The 18142-nt window shown below is 38.8% G+C and overlaps 2 protein-coding genes across 2 annotated transcripts; both read right to left on the bottom strand.

Annotated features, from left to right (window-relative positions):
* Positions 1-6791: 6791 nt before the first annotated feature.
* LOC135686304 (N-acetylated-alpha-linked acidic dipeptidase 2-like) lies at positions 6792-9320 on the bottom strand. The gene has a single exon (XM_089108922.1). It carries the CDS (start codon positions 9001-9003, stop codon positions 6805-6807), a length of 2199 nt encoding a protein of 732 aa, XP_088965048.1. The 5' UTR covers positions 9004-9320; the 3' UTR covers positions 6792-6804.
* A 4078-nt stretch (positions 9321-13398) lies between these two features.
* On the bottom strand, positions 13399-15702 carry LOC135686028 (N-acetylated-alpha-linked acidic dipeptidase 2-like). Its single transcript, XM_065202174.2, has one exon. The coding sequence runs from the start codon at positions 15604-15606 to the stop codon at positions 13408-13410; it is 2199 nt and encodes a 732-aa protein (XP_065058246.2). The 5' UTR covers positions 15607-15702; the 3' UTR covers positions 13399-13407.
* Positions 15703-18142: the final 2440 nt, after the last annotated feature.

The following is an 18142-nucleotide window of genomic DNA, read 5'->3' on the forward strand; positions in this document are numbered from 1 at the left end:
ATGCAATTTTTTTTTTAAAGAGTTAGAATAATTAGATAAAAAGATCATAAATAAGGTAAGGATACACACTAAGTTAAATGGATTACGATATCTTAGAGAATAACTCCATATTTACAGAAATAATGTATGTACCACCATGTAAAGCACCATCTAGTTGGAGGTAGGGGCACGAGTTAACTAACCCACGTAAGCGACCATGTCGAGCAAGGATTTCCCTAGCGGAAGGGTAATGGGTGTACACATGCTTACAAGCTTGAGAAGAAATGGCAGATTTGGAAGGTAGAGAGGATAAGTATTTACCAAATTCGTATGCAATGGTGGCTAGATCAGGATCGATGGGAACGTGAGAACCTGATGATGAAGAAGTTTCAGATTCAACTAGTGCGTCTTCAGGTAAACGCAAATCATGGCGTTCTGGATCAGGCACGGCTACTAGTTTTTCTATGTTGACAGGTCGTGGCAGAGGTTGACCAGAATGAAAAGGGCGCAGATTGAGTAAATCAGAACGATTATAAGGATGACCAATGACAATAAAAGGGCCATCAAAACGACGCAAAAAGCGGGTGGATTGACCAATGTCTTTAGATGAAAGATCTTTGCGCATGTAAACTATTTTTCCTTCGGGAATGGAAATATGACGAGAGTCAGCATCATAGATTTCGCGCTGATGGCGACGTAAATCAGCTTTAATAGATTTGAACTGAGAATGAGCATCTTTTATACGAGAAACAAGATGACGAGCATAATGATCAGCAGGTAAAGGTGTTGCTGGCAGATCTAAGGAGATAAGTTCAGGGGATGGGGCATCACGACGAAGCTTTGCGTCACTCGATGTGTGATGTTCGCATGACGCAGAAGAAACGCAAGTAAACTCATTAACAGGAGGGAAAGTCTCAGTAGGACAATTGACATAATGACAAGCTGACGTGTTGCATTGAAAAGACGTTAATAGGTCATTAGTGACACTCTCGGTCGTAAAGGTAATAGCGTCCTCAAATAAGGTTTTGTCTCCTGTTGTTTGTGCGCGAACAAAGCCTAAAAATGAATTGAAGGGCACACAAAAATTATCCCTTGTAGAATGGACAATAACATTTGCGTAATAAGGAAACTCTGGAGACGGCAAATCGTTAGTCTCAGAAGAGGCAGTCGTCTCAGGAGAGACAGCTAGCGTGGGAACTGGTGAATGTTGCCAAAATCCTGTAGCGTTAGCAGAAGGCGTGAAAGTGGGTAATGGCGAATCTAAGTCCATTAAAATGGGGATACGTGAAAATGAAATAGGCCCACTTAAAATAGATATACCAGAGGCTAGGCAAGAACCTTCTAACCATAAAGGCTGAGTAAATAATGCAGTGCCAAGTAAAGAGGCAGTAAGAAGAAGGCATACTGGGATTAAATTAAACCCTGTCCTAAGAATAGGCGGTTCGTAAGAACGTGAAGGTGAAGGCATAGCAGTAAGCAAGCATGTGAGTTGGGCGGAAGAACCATGGGAGCGTGAAGAGAACCCCAAATTAGGAAATGCCTGTAATGGGTTAGAGGACTCACACTTAACATTAAACTGCATGCTACTATGGTTAAAAAAGACACGATGCTGGCTTGGAAACATACAGGCCTCTGTGGCAATTAAATGGTTGTTTCCGAACAAAATAGGCCATGCTAAATTAGGTACCACCAGCATTGAGAATGTCGAGGAACGTCCATTTTCCCAAATTATAGGAACCTGCATAACACCAACTGCTTGCAAGCTAGCAGAAGGGTTAGCGACAGAAATGCTAAAAGGCTGCTCAAGTTTGTTAAACTTAAGATGAGGACAGTCCTTCGCCACAGTGTCCGCATGGGCTTGACTCACTAAGGAGACTGAGCAACCACTATCTATGGGAAGCGGGAGGGAAACGCCTGCAGAGATAACTCTGGTCCACAAAATGGTTTTAGCAGCAAGATCAACCCCAGAAACTACTAAGGCAGAGGGCGGGGAAGCTATGGCTGGTAACCCAAAAAGATGATCTTGCTGTGAAGAGGCGGGTGTGGCGGAAGTGGAACGTGGAGGTTCTTCGACATTCTGACGTGAATCAGAAGAAGTAGTAGCAACATTAGCTACGTGGTGATTAGGCAAGTTATTATAACGACTTCTCCGTGAACTATTAAAACGATAACTCTTATTCTGAGCTGGAGAATCAGATTTACGGTTGCTGTGAAACTTAGCCTTGCAATTAAATCTGCGACAAACAGTGCAACGGTGAATAAATCCTTTTGAGCATAAACCATTTGGAAGCTCGCAATGAACCTTATCAAATTTATTAAAATTACGACAAAGTTTTTCAGCAACATTAGTATTTGTCTTCTGAGGAGCTGAAAAATGTGCTTCAGGCTGCCATTCAACAAAATTTTTCTGTAATTCCACTACAAGAGGAACCCGAAGTTCATACCTTTTTGCTGCTTCGATGAGGGCGGCAAGAGACGGAAAAGCGAAATCTCTGCTAAGAAGTTCTGTCGAAATCTCCGTTTTTAGTTTGATAGCAAAAGCATGCATCAGTTCGAGATCATCTCCAGCAGCCGGACGGTGAATGCCTGGAACCAGCTTTTCTAAGGCATGCTGCGTTTCCTGAAAACGATGGGCAAAGTCAGCCACTGTTTCTGCTTGTCCCTGTGCCATGGTATAATACGTGGACAGAAGCTGGCGGATACGCTGATCTCTTGGAACTCCGCGCTGGTCCAACAAAACTCTGAGACAAACTTCAAACCATTGACGATGGTCATCGGCACTAGCATCAAGCGAAGGGCAAGAACTCTTCGATTCCTGACTGCAAATTATGTCGTAAGCACGGGCATCTTTTGCCACTTGCTGCTTTAAATAGGGCAACCATTGAAATGGAGGAACACCAGATGATTGTAGCACCGCTGTCAGCTGCTCAGCAAAACGATCCAAGTCTTCCTTGCCGGTAAAACTTGGCAAACTTAAATTAGGCAGTCGCAACGCAGTTGAAGAAGACGGTGGCTTCAAGGCAGCAACGGTCTGCGACAAATCAGCAACGGCTTTCGCCAAAACAGACAGTTGATCGGCTGTTGCTTTGCTGGCTTCATTTTGAAGAATTTGGTTGGTTTTTACAACACCTGCCAAGCCATTAATCAAACCAAGAACTTCTTCCGGCGACGCTTGAGACATTAAAAAAAAACGAGATCAACGGTCGGCTATTTATTAGCACAAACCGGGTCCTACACCAAACTGTGGTAGAGCTTTATGTTTTATTTAGTTTCACACTAAGGGAAACTCAACTTTGTAATTTTCACCATAATATCAACACGCAAATATCATTACAAGATAATCATTCTTCTGCAACTCAACAACTCTCCTCTTAATTACAACAACAAGACTTTTATACTATTTACAGTGCGCATGTGCAATTACAACAATAGAGTGATAAACAAAGTATTAATCCTACTACACTTTGGGGGGGGGGGGGGGGTGGTGATGGCAGTCTAACAGCAGCCGTATTTAACAAAATAAAAGTATTTTACTTAAGTTTCCAGAAAATGAAAATCCTGTCGATGTATTTATCGCTACCATTATACGATATGTTGGCCCACCACACACTGAGTCCTCCAAGACGGAGGAAGGGCCTCAAACGCGTTGGATAATACGATATTCTTGCAAATCTTATTATGAAAGGTTTGTAAAGGAGTCATAATCTGTTTTCCAATTAGGTTGTCGAAATGGAGCCAAAACCTACTCAATTAATGTATCGGTGCTCATCCGAAAAGTCATAAAAGTATGCCCTTTCAGACTGTCGTGTTGATCAAGTGATGTGAACATGGTGTTTGTGACGTCACGATTATGCGGAAGGCTCGGGCGAACTCGTCCGTGCTCGGAAAATGCTCGGTGGCTAACTTTGACGCTCAATAACTCGAAAACTGTGTTGAATATTTAAAAAATAATAATGTATCAGGTATTTATGCTCGATATGCCTTCATTTGAGGTCAAGTTATTTTTGCGTGTCAGTTCACCTTTAATGGCAGTTAAAAACAATTAGCTCTATATCAGTGAATTTGGTCATTTTAAAACCGGTTCCTATTTTTGGGGGCCATGAACTTTTAAAATTTTATCTTGTTGGAAGGAAACCTACCAAACTGCATTTTTCAAACATTTTTCAAGGAAAATGCAACTAGAATGTGTTCTAAATGAAGCTGCTAGACGTGTATTCTAAAAGGGCTCCAAACGCTTTATGCTGTTTTCCAGTAAAGAAAGAAAAACAGAAGCTAAAAGATAATATTCTTCACCGTTTTCTTCATCAATGAAAATCAGTTTATAGTTTATAGAAAATAAATTCGAAAATATTTGTGTCTCGAGAATCAGTTTGTAAAAAATTACTATGTTTTGTGGGCCCATTTTAACTGAGTCAAAGTCAACTAACTTTGCTGTTCTCCATTTATTTGACATCAGTTAAATAAACGGACAGACATCAGGGGATTTTGTGTATAAAGAATTTAAATAAAATGAATAATAAATAATTAAAAATAGGTTGATTGCGTAAGGATTGTAGCGCTTTATTTTGGAAGGGTTTCTCAAAAAATTATTATCACTAAGTTAAAAAGTCGTGTTCGCCAGCCTAAATTTGTTTTGTCTGAAAGCGAAATCGATCTTCGAACTGTCCAGGTACTTTCGTGGAGGAAGTGTAGTAAGAAAATTGTGGGCACTGTCCTTATGAATCTCTCCAAATCACTTGAGTGTTTCTCACATAAAATCTTACTAGCAAAATTTGAAGCTTATGGACTTAGTAGAGATGCGTTATTATTAATCCAAGACTACCTGCAAAGGTGATTTCAACTGGTAAAAATTAATGCTAACTTTAGCGAAAGAAAGGAAAAGATAGGTGTTCCCCAAGGCTCTGTCCTTGGTCCCCTTCTTCTAAACATTTCCATTAACGACATGTTCATAAACCTAGATCACAGCAAACTATGCAACTATGCTGATGATAATACCATATGGTTTGAAGGTACTTATAAGGAAGACATATCAGCTAAACTAGGTCAAGAAATGAATGTCATAAACCAATGGTTTATATGTTTTATAGACAATGCTATGCAGTTCAGTGGAGACAAATGCAAACTTATGATGATTTCAGCAATATCAAACGATGTTGAAAAGTGTAGCATTTGTGCAAACAGGCAAATAGTAAAAGAAGAAGACAAAGTGAAATTGTTGGACGCAACAATAGATAACCAATTAACATTTGATTACCATATCAAAATTATGTGTAAAGAAGCAGGAAAAAAGAGAATGCATTTGTAATTATAGCACTTTATTTAAACAAAGATAAAAGATAACTTTCAATGAACAATTTTTTTGACATTCTTCAACTATTGTTCCTTGTTATGGATGTATTATAATAGGAAAACAATAAAATTTATCACAACCTTCATGAAAGAGCATTTCAAATAGCCTATAACGAATTTTCATCTAGTTTTGAACAACTACTGCTCAAAAACAATACGGTTACCATCCATACAAGGAATTTAAAGCAACTTGCAACAGAAATTAACAGAGCAACAGAGCCTGATTGAGAATCACCCATTCTCTTCTAAATTTGAGTGTATTGCTTTTGCCAAGTCAATATATTGGGAGATTTATCAACATTCTTGTTAAAGATTTATCAAACATCCAACACTAACTATAGATTTTAATTAGCAATCTAAAATAGACATTCGGGACATTGTTTCATACAATAAATTAAATTGCTGTTGACTCGATTGTAAATCATTATTTTGATACACTAGACGCACATATTCAAAATTGTTATCGGTAACTTCAATACTGTTGTTTTTTTAAGGTTACGGTAAACGTTTTCTGGAAGAAAACATCCATTTTCGATTATTTCACACTCAAGTAGCCATACTTTCAAGGCACACAATGAAATTAACCGAAATTTCGAAAATGGAAAAAATCCCATGGAAACGAAGGTTTCCATAATTTTTTTATCAAAATTTTTAGTTGAGATCTTAAAATCCCTTGGCCTGTTACACCGATTATCGTTGCTTTGCGGTTGTGGTTGCATGTCTAATTTACAATTTCGCATGGCACATCCATCTATCCCATGTACGGCTGTGTTTATTTAAACAGGCTTATTGATCTTAAAGCTTCAAGTGACTTGACCCGCATTACACTATGCACGAGTGTACCTTGCAAGTGCGATCAGTAAAATCCCGTTTTCTCCGGACTTACAATTCCGCTACATAAAGGTACGAAAAAGCTATTTTGTACCCAAGGAACCATTCGAATTGCTCAAAAATTTGCACACGGCAAGGACAGATGTCGGGTAAGCAAATAGTGTCTCAAAATTTTTGTATTTCCTCTGGTCTGTCTTTAATAGCCAAATACAGCTATGAGAGGGAATTGTTTGCCAATTTTTGACAGGGTGTAGTTTCAAGAGGAGGAAGAATTCGAAAAATCTGAGACATACTTGGGTAGCTTAGGATCTGCGCTTTCTGCTGATATAAATCAGATTTTGATACCTCAAATGCAAGGGTACAAAATAGCTTTTGAAGGTGGTACACTCATTTAAGCAATCAATTTCCTGGAAAGCATCGTTTTACAATATTTGACAATTATTTTGTTATGGTTGGAATTACCACATTCTTGTGCTTTGAATGGTGTATAGCTTAATCTTATTCCGTTAATAGTTTGGCTTTTAGAGAGAGAAAACCAAATATCGTGTCAAAAACGTTTACCGTAACCTTAAACGGAGCTCAGTCTTTTCCACATACGGGCTTGTTCAATAAGGGTTCTTTCAAAAAAAGACTTTTACAATATAGTCAGATTTGGGATGTTTTATACGACTGTGAGGCCGCTTGAAGACGATTTGTGGCAATCATCAATTGCCTCTTTACTTGGTCCCAGTCCTTATCAATGCCATTCACTGCTCTGAAGATAGCCTCAGAAATAGCTGTAAATTTTGTTCCAGTTGTCAACAGATCCCACCTTGTTGAATAAACAACATTTTTTAGGTCATCCCTTCCCATGGTCCCAGTCTGGTGGATAAGCTGTCTTTGGAAATTCTGCAGGCGATCGTTCACCATTCGAACTTTCATATCTTCATTTTTCTTTACCTTCTTGACTCTTGCATCAAAGTCCTTAGCTGCCAATGTCAAGTTCCATGCAGAATTAACCAATAAGTCACATGATATGTTTTGTGGTCTAATATAACCATCATGGCGATTTTTAAATGCAACTGCATAATTGTAAATTGCATTAGCCGCTCTGGTGAGGTTGAATCGCAGAATCGTCGAATCAGCCAGATTCAAAGTTGTTTTCATCCACAACTTTCCAATCAAAAGATGGTAACCGAAATCTGGATCTATAAACTTTTTGAGCCAATCAAATGTATCGAACGTTGAATGGTACATTGGATTTCCAAGTGGATACCTTGTTCCTCTTGTCTTTTCATATGTATACTTTAAATCGACAGATGAGACACCGATGGTGTGGTAAAATGGTTTATAGTCACTTCCAGTAATAAGAACAATTGTTCTTGGTTCATTTTTTTCAGATGGACTTGGGCTTTTTCGAATCCAGTCCTCGTACAAATTTATTTTCGATACAGGTTCAGTAAGGGTCTTTGTTTCATCAAAGAGAACATCATTAAGTTCTGGTGTAGATCTTAAATCGATCGTGTAATTTCCTTCCACAGCAACATCTATATTCAAATAGGCCACAGCTTGTTCCTGTAACATAGAGGCGTGCTCTTCTACCCATTCTGTGGAACCATGCATCCCATGCTCGTGCCCGTCCCAGCTCAAAAACATGATACTTCTACGTGGTCGCCAACCAGATAGCCTTGCTTTTCCCAAACATCGCGCAATTTCCATGAGAGTAGCTTGCGCACCAGATGCGTCTGACGCGCCATACGCCCAACTGTCACGGTGGCTTCCAATCAAAACATATCTATCTGGCTCAACATTTCCATAAATCACACCAGATATAACGCTCAGAGTTTTCACCTCCAGCTTATTTTGAATGTTCATCCTAATTAAAAGTGAAGAATTTAGCTTGTATGTAAATCCACCAGCGCCTTGGAAGTGTTTTGATGCGTCTTTTCCATCCATTGCTTGCAGAAGAACCTTGGCGTCTTTAAATGCAACCGGTTGTGAAGGAATACTTGGGAGTGGTGAAGCCTTGGAGACATTTAGTCGGTAGAAATCTTGCTTTGAAGGATAGCCTCTAGTAAGTGGGTCGCCTGTTGTTTCTAGTACTGTTCCAATTTGAATACCAGATTCGGGTAACTCCCATCCGTTTGGGTACGTAGCATCATTTCCATTTGGGTTCATCTCCATAGGGTCAGAGAATAAGATGACCCCTACCGCCCCATTTAAGCTCGCATAATCTACTTGTTGGCCCCGATAAGGAAACCCGTGTCTCATTATGACAATTTTTCCTGTCACACTCACTCCATTGTCATTTAGTTCCTTGAAGTCTTGTTCTGTTCCATAATTTGCATAGACAAGATACCCACTTACATTTCCGGAGGGCGAATAAGCATGAAATGGGGACACAATACCATTTGCTTTGCTACCTGTTGCAGGATTCCTGATTGTGAAGTTGAAGACCGTTCCATTAACTGCGATTGAGGTTATTTGTGCAGGATTTTCTGGATACGATAGAAGCACGTCGTATTTATGAATTTTAACAGTCTCCAAACCAAAATTACGCCATTTGGTAGCCACATAATCAGCTATTACGTCTGCATTGCGCGAACCTGACATTCGAGGGGAATTTGACAAATACTTGGTATCCTTTTCGATATTCTTTGCATCCATTTCATCGATCACTTCCTTGTGTTGCTGAAATCTCGTAGTCTCCTTTTCTTCAGCATTGCTTGATGTGTAAATTCTATCTTTTTCTGTCGAGCGAGTTTTTATTGCGTATCCAATTAAACCACTAATGACAAGGGAGCTCAAAAACAGAGCTGTAATCAAAATGTATTTTCCATTGACGGAAACGCTATGAAGCGACATGTCTGTCTCTTCGCTAGATCTGTTCCCCGGCAAAGACTTTGTTGTGACACAACATAAGATGAGTTACAATATGGTTTGTGAGACGTAAACAGAGTATCATCGATATCATATTTCACAATGGTTCTGTATCTATTCCACCGGAGGAACCCCCATACTTGACAGGTTGTGCTGTGGATCAGGGTAGGGTATACTTTTTCAATTAAAATTATGGAATAGGGTATCAAAATTAAAGAAATTGTTTGGGACAGGTAATTTACATGCAGACTACGAATTTACCTGATTAAAAAATTACTACCAAAAATTCCTTACTTTCTGACACAACCTCTGCAATACATTCTATTTATCTAACTCTGTGTTCGCAACTTCCATTTATGTGATAAAAATGGACTTTCCTAATAGTTTTGTCAAATCTGTATATCGGGATGGGCAAAGGATAAAGTTACTACCGGAGTCGGAGCCAGAGTTGCAACCAAAGAAGCAGAAAATGTTCGCACTTTGATGTTTCTGTAACGATAAGGTTTCTTGTCATGACGTTGAAGAACCAGTGAATAACCAAGCTGGTTAGTGGAGCGATGTAGATAGCACACAAGAGATACTCGTTACTTGATGTTATCTCTATGGTCAAAACAGTAAGACTAACTGATCAACACACACTAATAACCTAATAACATAAACGGAAGCTAATTAACAAGACAATACGAGCGTCACACTACATGTTGAAAGACAAGCACATTGCCATAAAAAGGCGTTGTTCACTAACACAACATGACTTGACAGAACATGTGACTATAACACGCAAAGGGGAAATTACTAAAATTGATTAAATACGAAAGCCAACCCGTTACACTTCAAATTCCCTGGAAAAAGCACTCTTTTTTTAGCAAATTTACTAAAGCAATCCTCCCAACCCCATTGAAAAATCTTTTATTTTTGCACGGTAAAAGAAATTGAGGCAAAAGTGAAAAGAAATATACTATATCATTCTCTATCCTTGGAATATGCCCTTATCTTTAGCTTGGTTGCTATGTCTTTACTATAGAAGACAAATATAAAATTGAATAAGGGAATTTAATCGAAGAATCTGTCATTGTCCAAATTATACAACGAGTAACAGCTTGACTTAGAAAATAGATCAAGAAACCTGATCCAGAATAACTTGCTGTCAGCACAAATTGACGGAGTTTTGCTTTTTCAATGGCCTAAGCTTGGGTCTAAACAAGTTCTATTAGTAACGAAAACTTTCTCAGAAACACTACAAAAAGAGAGAAACCAGCTGTGGAAGGCAGGCATTAATTTAAGGAATTTTCATCACTGCACAAAACAGCGTAAAACGCAGATTTTCGGGGCCAAATAGGGTGTGGCTAAGGGTGTGGCTAAGTTTTGACTGGACCTCTTTTGAATGGACCAAAAGCGTTTTACATTGTTTTCAGGGATATTTTCAGTGTAATTTGGCCTAACTACAGCTGCCACTGATTATGTATAAATCTTACCAGAACATATCAAACCTGGCCAAAAGAAAACAGAGTTATTGATTGATCCTTAAAAGGCAAATCAACTGTTTCTAGCTGTTTCTTGATCTCTAATCTTGTTACATATTTCAATGTTCTAAGAACTGTCCAAAACACAGCCTTATTGTATATTACATATTTTTTCTAATATGAGTTTCGTCTATAAAATACAAATCTGTAACTGCTACTAATCTTTCAAAACTACTTATCTTTAGTTTTTTGAATAAACCAATATTCTAAATCTAAAACGTTTATATTGTAATACGTTCCGTAGGAAAGACGGAGAAGTGACGACAAATAGACGTTTTCACATGTATTTTCGACACAACAAATCTTACTCCTTACTGAGGTCTTTTTCAAGCACCAACAGAAGTTAATAAACACAACTTTAAAACTCTCTTACTAAGGGCCTGTTTATATGAGGCAGTCCAGCCTGCCTGACCGAGCTGGCTCGCCTAGGCGAGATCTGAGTAAACAATAACATCCTTTGCTCAATCAAGTTGCGTTTATATGAGCAGCGGGCCAGCTCGGTCAGCCGGGATCTGTGAGTTGGGCAGGCGGGATCCCGGTAAGGCGAGCTCATATAAACAGTGTCAGGCGGGCTGGCCCGGTTGACTGAGATGAAAATGCATGTTCTGCGCGAGCGCGGGGTGACTGTGTTGTGTTGGGTTACGTGCCAAAATTTTATTTGTTTATCAAATTTTCTTTTCGCAATTCGCATCGATCTCCGTTTCACTGTTTCATCTGTTCATCATGTCAGCGATTCCTTGAAAGGCGAAAAATTTTATGTCAAGCATCATCACTTCCCTCTCCATTCACCATTTCGATCCACCATTCTTCAGTTCGACCAGGGTTAAACCAAACATCTCTGTGCTTTCTCCTTTACCTCCTCATTGCATTTTTTGTCTTCTGTAGGAAACGGTTTCTTTTTCGTTGCTCCACTGCAATCATCAACTCTTGTCTGTGTTGTTGCAAGGCAATCCACAATAGCATCAAGCCATGTAAGTGGGAAATCATCGGAAATAATCCAGTTAACTTTAAAATCTAAAGAGCAATAATCGTTTTGTTTCTCGACATTTTGTGTGGTGATTGAATAGTGCTTGAAAACTTCTTTCATCAAAAACAAAACAAGCCTGTCAAAAATTGATATCAACTCGAGTCTATCTGTTGAATCAATATGAGGCCACCCCGCTTTGCCGAGATGAATTCTGCCTCATATAAACGCAATTGAAATTCATCCCGCTTAGGCGAACCAGCTCGGCAAAGCGGGATGGCCTCGTATTGATTCACATTTGATTACCATATCAAAATCATGTGTGAAGAAACAGGAAAAAAGATAAATGCATTTGTAATTATAGCACCTTATTTAAACAAAGATAAAAGAAAACTTTTAATGAACAATTTTTTTGACATTCTTCAATTACTGTTCCTTGTTATGGATGTATTATAATAGGAAAACAATAAACTTTTTCACAACCTTCATGAAAGAGCATTTCAAATAGCCTATAACGAATTTTCATCTAGTTTTGAACAACTACTGCTCTAAGACAATACGGTTACCATCCATACAAGGAATTTAAAGCAACTTGCAACAGAAATTCACAGAGCAACAGAGCCTGATTTCACGCGGGAAATTTTGAGAATCACCCATTCTCTTCTAAATTTGAGTGTATTGCTTTCACCAAGTCAATATTTTGGGAGATTTATCAACTTTCTTGTTAAAGATTTATTAAACATGCAACACTAACTACAGATTTTAATTAGCAATCTCAAATAAACATACGGAGCATTGTTTCATATAATAAAATAAATTGCTGTTGACTCGATTGTAAATCATTTTTTGATACACTAGATGCATATATTCAAAATTGTCATCGTTAACTTCAATACTGTTGTCTTTTAAGGTTACGGTAAACGTTTTCTGGACGAAAACATCCATTTTTTGATTATTTCACATTCAAGTAGCCGAACTAACCGAAATTTTGTAAATGGAAAAAATCCCATCGAAACGGAGGTTTCCATAATTTGTTTATCAAAGCTTTTAGTTGAGGTCTTAAAATCCCTTGACCTGTTAAACCGATTATCGTTGCTTCGCGGTTGTGGTCGCATGTCTAATTTACAATATCGCATGGCACACCCATGTATCCCATGTACGGCTGTGTTTGTTTAAACAGGCGTATTGATCTTAAAACTTCAAGTGACTTGACCCGGATTACACTATGCACGAGTGTACCTTGCAAGTGCGATCAGTAAAATCCCGTTTTCTCCGGATTTACAATTCCGCTACATACAGGTACGAAAAAGTTATTTTGTACCCAAGGAACCATTCGAATGGCTCAAAAATTTTCACACGGCCAGGACAGATGTCGGGTAAGCAAATGGTGTCCCAAAATTTGTGTATTTCCTCTGGTCTGTCCTTTATAGCCAAATACAGCTATGAGAGGGAATTGTTTGCCAGTTTTTGACAGGGTGTAATTTCAAGAGGAGGAGGAATTTGAAAAATCTGAGAAAGATTTGGGTAGCTTAGCATCTGCGCTTTTTGCTGATATAAATCAGATTTTGATATCTCAAATGCAAGGGTACAAAATAGCATTTGAAGGTGGTACACTAATTTAAGCAATCGATTTCTTGGAAAGCATTGTTTTACAATATTTGCGAATTATTTTGGTATGGTTGGAATCACCACATTCTTGTGCACCGAATGATGCATAGCTTAATCTGACCAAAGATACTCGAGTATCTTTGATCTGACGCCGTTAATAGTTTGGCTTTTAGGGAGAGAAAACCAAATATCGTGTCAAAAACGTTTACCGTAACCTTAAGCGGAGCTCCGTCTTCTCCACAAACAGGCTTGTTCAATAAGGGTTCTTTCAGAAAAAAACATTTTGCAATATATTCAGATTTGAGATGTTTTATACGACTGTGAGGCCGCTTGAAGACGATTTGTGGCAATCATCAATTGCCTCTTTACTTGGTCCCAGTCCTTATCAATGCCATTCACTGCTCTAAAGATAGCCTCAGAAATAGCAGTAAATCTTGTTCTAGTGGTCACCAGATCCCACCTTGTTGAATAAACTACATTTTTTAAGTCATCTCTTCCCATGGTCCCAGTCTGGTGAATAAGCTGCCTTTGGAAATTCTGCAGGCGATCGTTCACCATTCGAACTTTCATATCTTCATTTTTGTTTACCTTCTTGACTCTAGCATCAAAATCTTTTGCTGCCAATGTCAAGTTCCATGCAGAATTAACCAATAAGTCACATGATATGTTTTGTGGGCTAATATAACCATCATGGCTATTTTTAAATGCAACTGCATAATTGTAAATTGCATTAGCCGCTCTGGTGAGGTTGAATCGCAGAATTGTCGAATCAGCCAGATTCAAAGCTGTTTTCATCCACAACTTTCCAATCAAAAGATGGTAACCGAAATCTGGATCTATAAACTTTTTGAGCCAATCAAATGTATCGTACGTTGAATGGTAGATTGGATTTCCAAATGGGTACTTTGTTCCTCTTGTCTTTGCATATGTATACTTTAAATCGACGGATGAGACACCGATGGTGTGGTAAAATGGTTTATAGTCACTTCCAGTAATAAGAACAATTGTTCTTGGTTCATTTTTTTCAGATGGACTTGGGCTTTTTCGAATCCAGTCCTCGTACAAATTTATTTTCGATACAGGTTCAGTTAGGGTCTTTGTTTCATCAAAGAGAACATCATTAAGTTCTGGTGTAGATCTTAAATCGATCGTGTAATTTCCTTCCACAGCAACATCTATATTCAAATAGGCCACAGCTTGTTCCTGTAACATAGAGGCGTGCTCTTCTACCCATTCTGTGGAACCATGCATCCCATGCTCGTGCCCGTCCCAGCTCAAAAACATGATACTTCTACGTGCTCGCCAACCAGATAGCCTTGCTTTTCCCAAACATCGCGCAATTTCCATGAGAGTAGCTTGCGCACCAGATGCATCTGACGCGCCATACGCCCAACTGTCACGGTGGTTTCCAATCAAAACATATCTATCTGGCTCAACATTTCCATAAATCACACCAGATATAACGCTCAGAGTTTTCACCTCCAGCTTATTTTGAATGTTCATCCTAATTAAAAGTGAAGAATTTAGCTTGTATGTAAATCCACCAGCGCCTTGGAAATGTTTTGATGCGTCTTTTCCATCCATTGTTTGCAGAAGAACCTTGGCGTCTTTAAATGCAACCGGTTGTGAAGGAATACTTGGGAGTGGTGAAGCCTTGGAGACATTTAGTCGGTAGAAATCTTGCTTTGAAGGATAGCCTCTAGTAAGTGGGTCGCCTGGTCTTTCTATTACTGTTCCAATTTGAATACCAGATTCGGGTAACTCCCATCCGTTTGGGTACGTAGCATCATTTCCATTTGGGTTCATCTCCATAGGGTCAGAGAATAAGATGACCCCTACCGCCCCATTTAAGCTCGCATAATCTACTTGTTGGCCCCGATAAGGAAACCCGTGTCTCATTATGACAATTTTTCCTGTCACACTCACTCCATTGTCATTTAGTTCCTTGAAGTCTTGTTCTGTTCCATAATTTGCATAGACAAGATACCCACTTACATTTCCGGAGGGCGAATAAGCATGAAATGGGGACACAATACCATTTGCTTTGCTACCTGTTGCAGGATTCCTGATTGTGAAGTTGAAGACCGTTCCATTAACTGCGATTGAGGTTATTTGTGCAGGATTTTCTGGATACGATAGAAGCACGTCGTATTTATGAATTTTAACAGTCTCCAAACCAAAATTACGCCATTTGGTGGCCACATAATCAGCTATAACGTCTGCATTGGGCGAACCTGACATTCGAGGGGAATTTGACAAATACTTGGTATCCTTTTCGATATTCTTTGCATCCATTTCATCGATCAATACCCTGTGTTGCTGAAATCTCGTAGTCTCCTTTTCTTCAGCATTGCTTGATGTGTAAATTCTATCTTTTTCTGTCGAGCGAGTTTTTATTGCGTATCCAATTAAACCACCAATAACAAGGGAGCTCAAAAGTAGAGTTATAATCAAAATGTTTTTTGCATTGACGGAAACGCTATGAGGCGACATGTCTGTCTCTTCGCAAGATCTGTTCCCCGGCAAAGACTTTGTCGTGACACAACAGAAGATGAGTTACAATGTGGTTTGTGAGACGTGAACAGAGTATCATCGATATCATATTTCACAATGGTTTTGTATCTATTCCACCGGAGGAACTCCCATACTTGACAGGTTGTGCTGTGGATCAGGGAAGGGTATACTTTTTCGATTAAAATTATGGGGCCGGATATTATAAATTGCATCAAAACTCTGGAATAGGGTATCAAAATTAAAGAAATTGTTTGGGACAGGAAATTTACATGCAGACTATGAATTTACCTGTTTAAAAAATTAATACCAAAAATTCCTTACTTTCTGACACAACCTCTGCAATACATTCTATTTATCTAACTCTGTGGCATATAATTCGCAACTTCCATTTATGTGATAAAAACGGACTTTCCTCATAGTTTTGTCAAATCTATATATCGGGTTGGGAAAAGGATAAAGTTACTACCAGACTCGAAGCCAGAGTTGCAAACAACGAAGCAGAAAATTTTCGCACTTTGATGCTTCAAATTCCCTGGAAAGCACTCTTTTTTTAGCAAATTTACTAAAGCAATCCTCCCAACCCCATTGAGAAATCTTTTATTTTTGCAAACGAATTAAACAGAAGATAAAAATAACTGGTGGTACCAGGGACGCTGGAGGAAGGGCGCGGGGGATCAACCGGCCCTGTCGCCTTTTGATAGGAGGGGCAAAGGGGACTAAAGTGTATTTTTCATAGAAGAGCCCTTGACGCCTGCCTTTTTTAGGAAATCCATGAGATTCATATGAAATCCTGATTGTATTGTCTTATTTATGACGACATTTTTCAAAACTTGCAAAGAAATTTCTTATTGCCTTATTTCTTATTCCGGCGTCCCTAACAGGTACAACTTCGCTATGGTCTTGAAAATGCAATTGTCGCGGGGCAGGGGGGGGGGGGGGGGCACGGTAAAAGAAATTGAGGCAAAATTGAGACAAAAGTGGAAAGAAATATACTATATCGTTCTCTATCCTTTAAATATGCCCTTATCTTTAGCTTGGTTGCTATGTCTTTACTATGGAAGAAAAATATAAAATTGAATAAGGGAATTTAATCGAAGAAATCTGTCATTGTCCAAACTATACAACGAGTAACATGTTGACTTAGAAAATAGATCAAGAAACCTGATCCAGAACAACTTGCTGTCAGCACAAATTGACGGAGTTTTGCTTTTTCAATGCCCTAAGCTTGGGTCTAAACAAGTTCTATTAGTAACGAAAACTTTCTCAGAAACACTACAAAAAGAGAGAAAGCAGCTGTGGAAGGCAGGCATTAATTTTTCTAGCCACAGCTTCACTACAACGGCCATTTGATTCAAATACTCTGGAATCAATGTTGTCTCTGATTGGTTTAAATCGTTTAATTCTCGATCAAGCTCAACGGTGCATGAATTTCACCCCCATGAAAATAAAGTTGAACACAATAGGGGACAGACTGCCACGTTATGTTACACAGGTGAATCACGTTATGTTACACAGGTGAACTTTTCAGCTGCAATAGAGCTTAGAAGAAGCACAGTTGAATAACTGTACGCTTACAAATAAACTCTATAAGTTGCAATGAAAGGATGCCTTTAAAACTTTAACCGAAATGAAATGTCACGCCGGCACGAGTCTCATTTCGGCTATTGAGAATATCCAGTGTTGAATTTACAATATGAATCTCAAGGCGGCATGATCTCATTTTGGTTTTTATGCCGGCATGAGGTTTTGTTTCATGGCAAAATGAAGCAATTGAATCTATTGTCTTCTATCTTGTAAACACTTTTTCCGCTTCGGCCGAAATGATACTTTATTATCCACAAAACGAAATGAAAAGAGGAGCAGTCTAGTTTCCATACTGCTCGACCTGGTGACGTAATTAGTTTACCTTAAACCTAACCCTAAACCTGACCCTAAACCTAAACCTAAACCTAGACCAAACCCTAAACCTTACCCAAACCCTATCCCTAACCCTTTACTTGAAATAATTAATCATACTAATTTATGACTATTAATCATGCTTATTTATGTCTATCAGGTCAAGCAGTATGGAAACTGAGAAAATATCAAAAGTGAAAATGGCCTCGTGCAGGCGTGAGTTTACTTACTTTACTACTTAAAGGCTCTTCTACTATGCGAAGGGTTAGTGGTTACTGATTGGTCATAAGAGAACCCAATCAAACACACCATTATTCCGTCCACGTCACTTCCGATACGCATCTAGATATAAATTTCCCCTTACCCTTTGTGGTAACCGACAAGCAAAAAGAAACCAAAGTTGGATTAAGTCTTGGGGTGAAATCTTGACAAAATGACATACATGGCAATAACAAAAACAGCCACAAGCGCTTATCTTCTCTTTTAAAAATTCTATTGCCATGTTTTAAAATGTTTTAAATGTTAAAAAGTGCTTTGAATTGGCTCCATTCTGGTAAACCTAGTGCCTCAACAAAACCATCCCAACCCTGTCATCATTCTGTGGCGTTCCTGGGTATAG

This window comes from Rhopilema esculentum, chromosome 6, assembly GCF_057945365.1.
Source record: "Rhopilema esculentum isolate cy_ngs chromosome 6, ASM5794536v1, whole genome shotgun sequence".
Lineage (NCBI taxonomy): Eukaryota > Metazoa > Cnidaria > Scyphozoa > Rhizostomeae > Rhizostomatidae > Rhopilema > Rhopilema esculentum.

Bases quoted from the DNA above. Each gene is read 5' to 3' on its own strand.
- LOC135686304 (XM_089108922.1), bottom strand. From the start codon at position 9,003: ATGTCGCTTCATAGCGTTTCCGTCAATGGAAAATACATTTTGATTACA.
- LOC135686028 (XM_065202174.2), bottom strand. From the start codon at position 15,606: ATGTCGCCTCATAGCGTTTCCGTCAATGCAAAAAACATTTTGATTATA.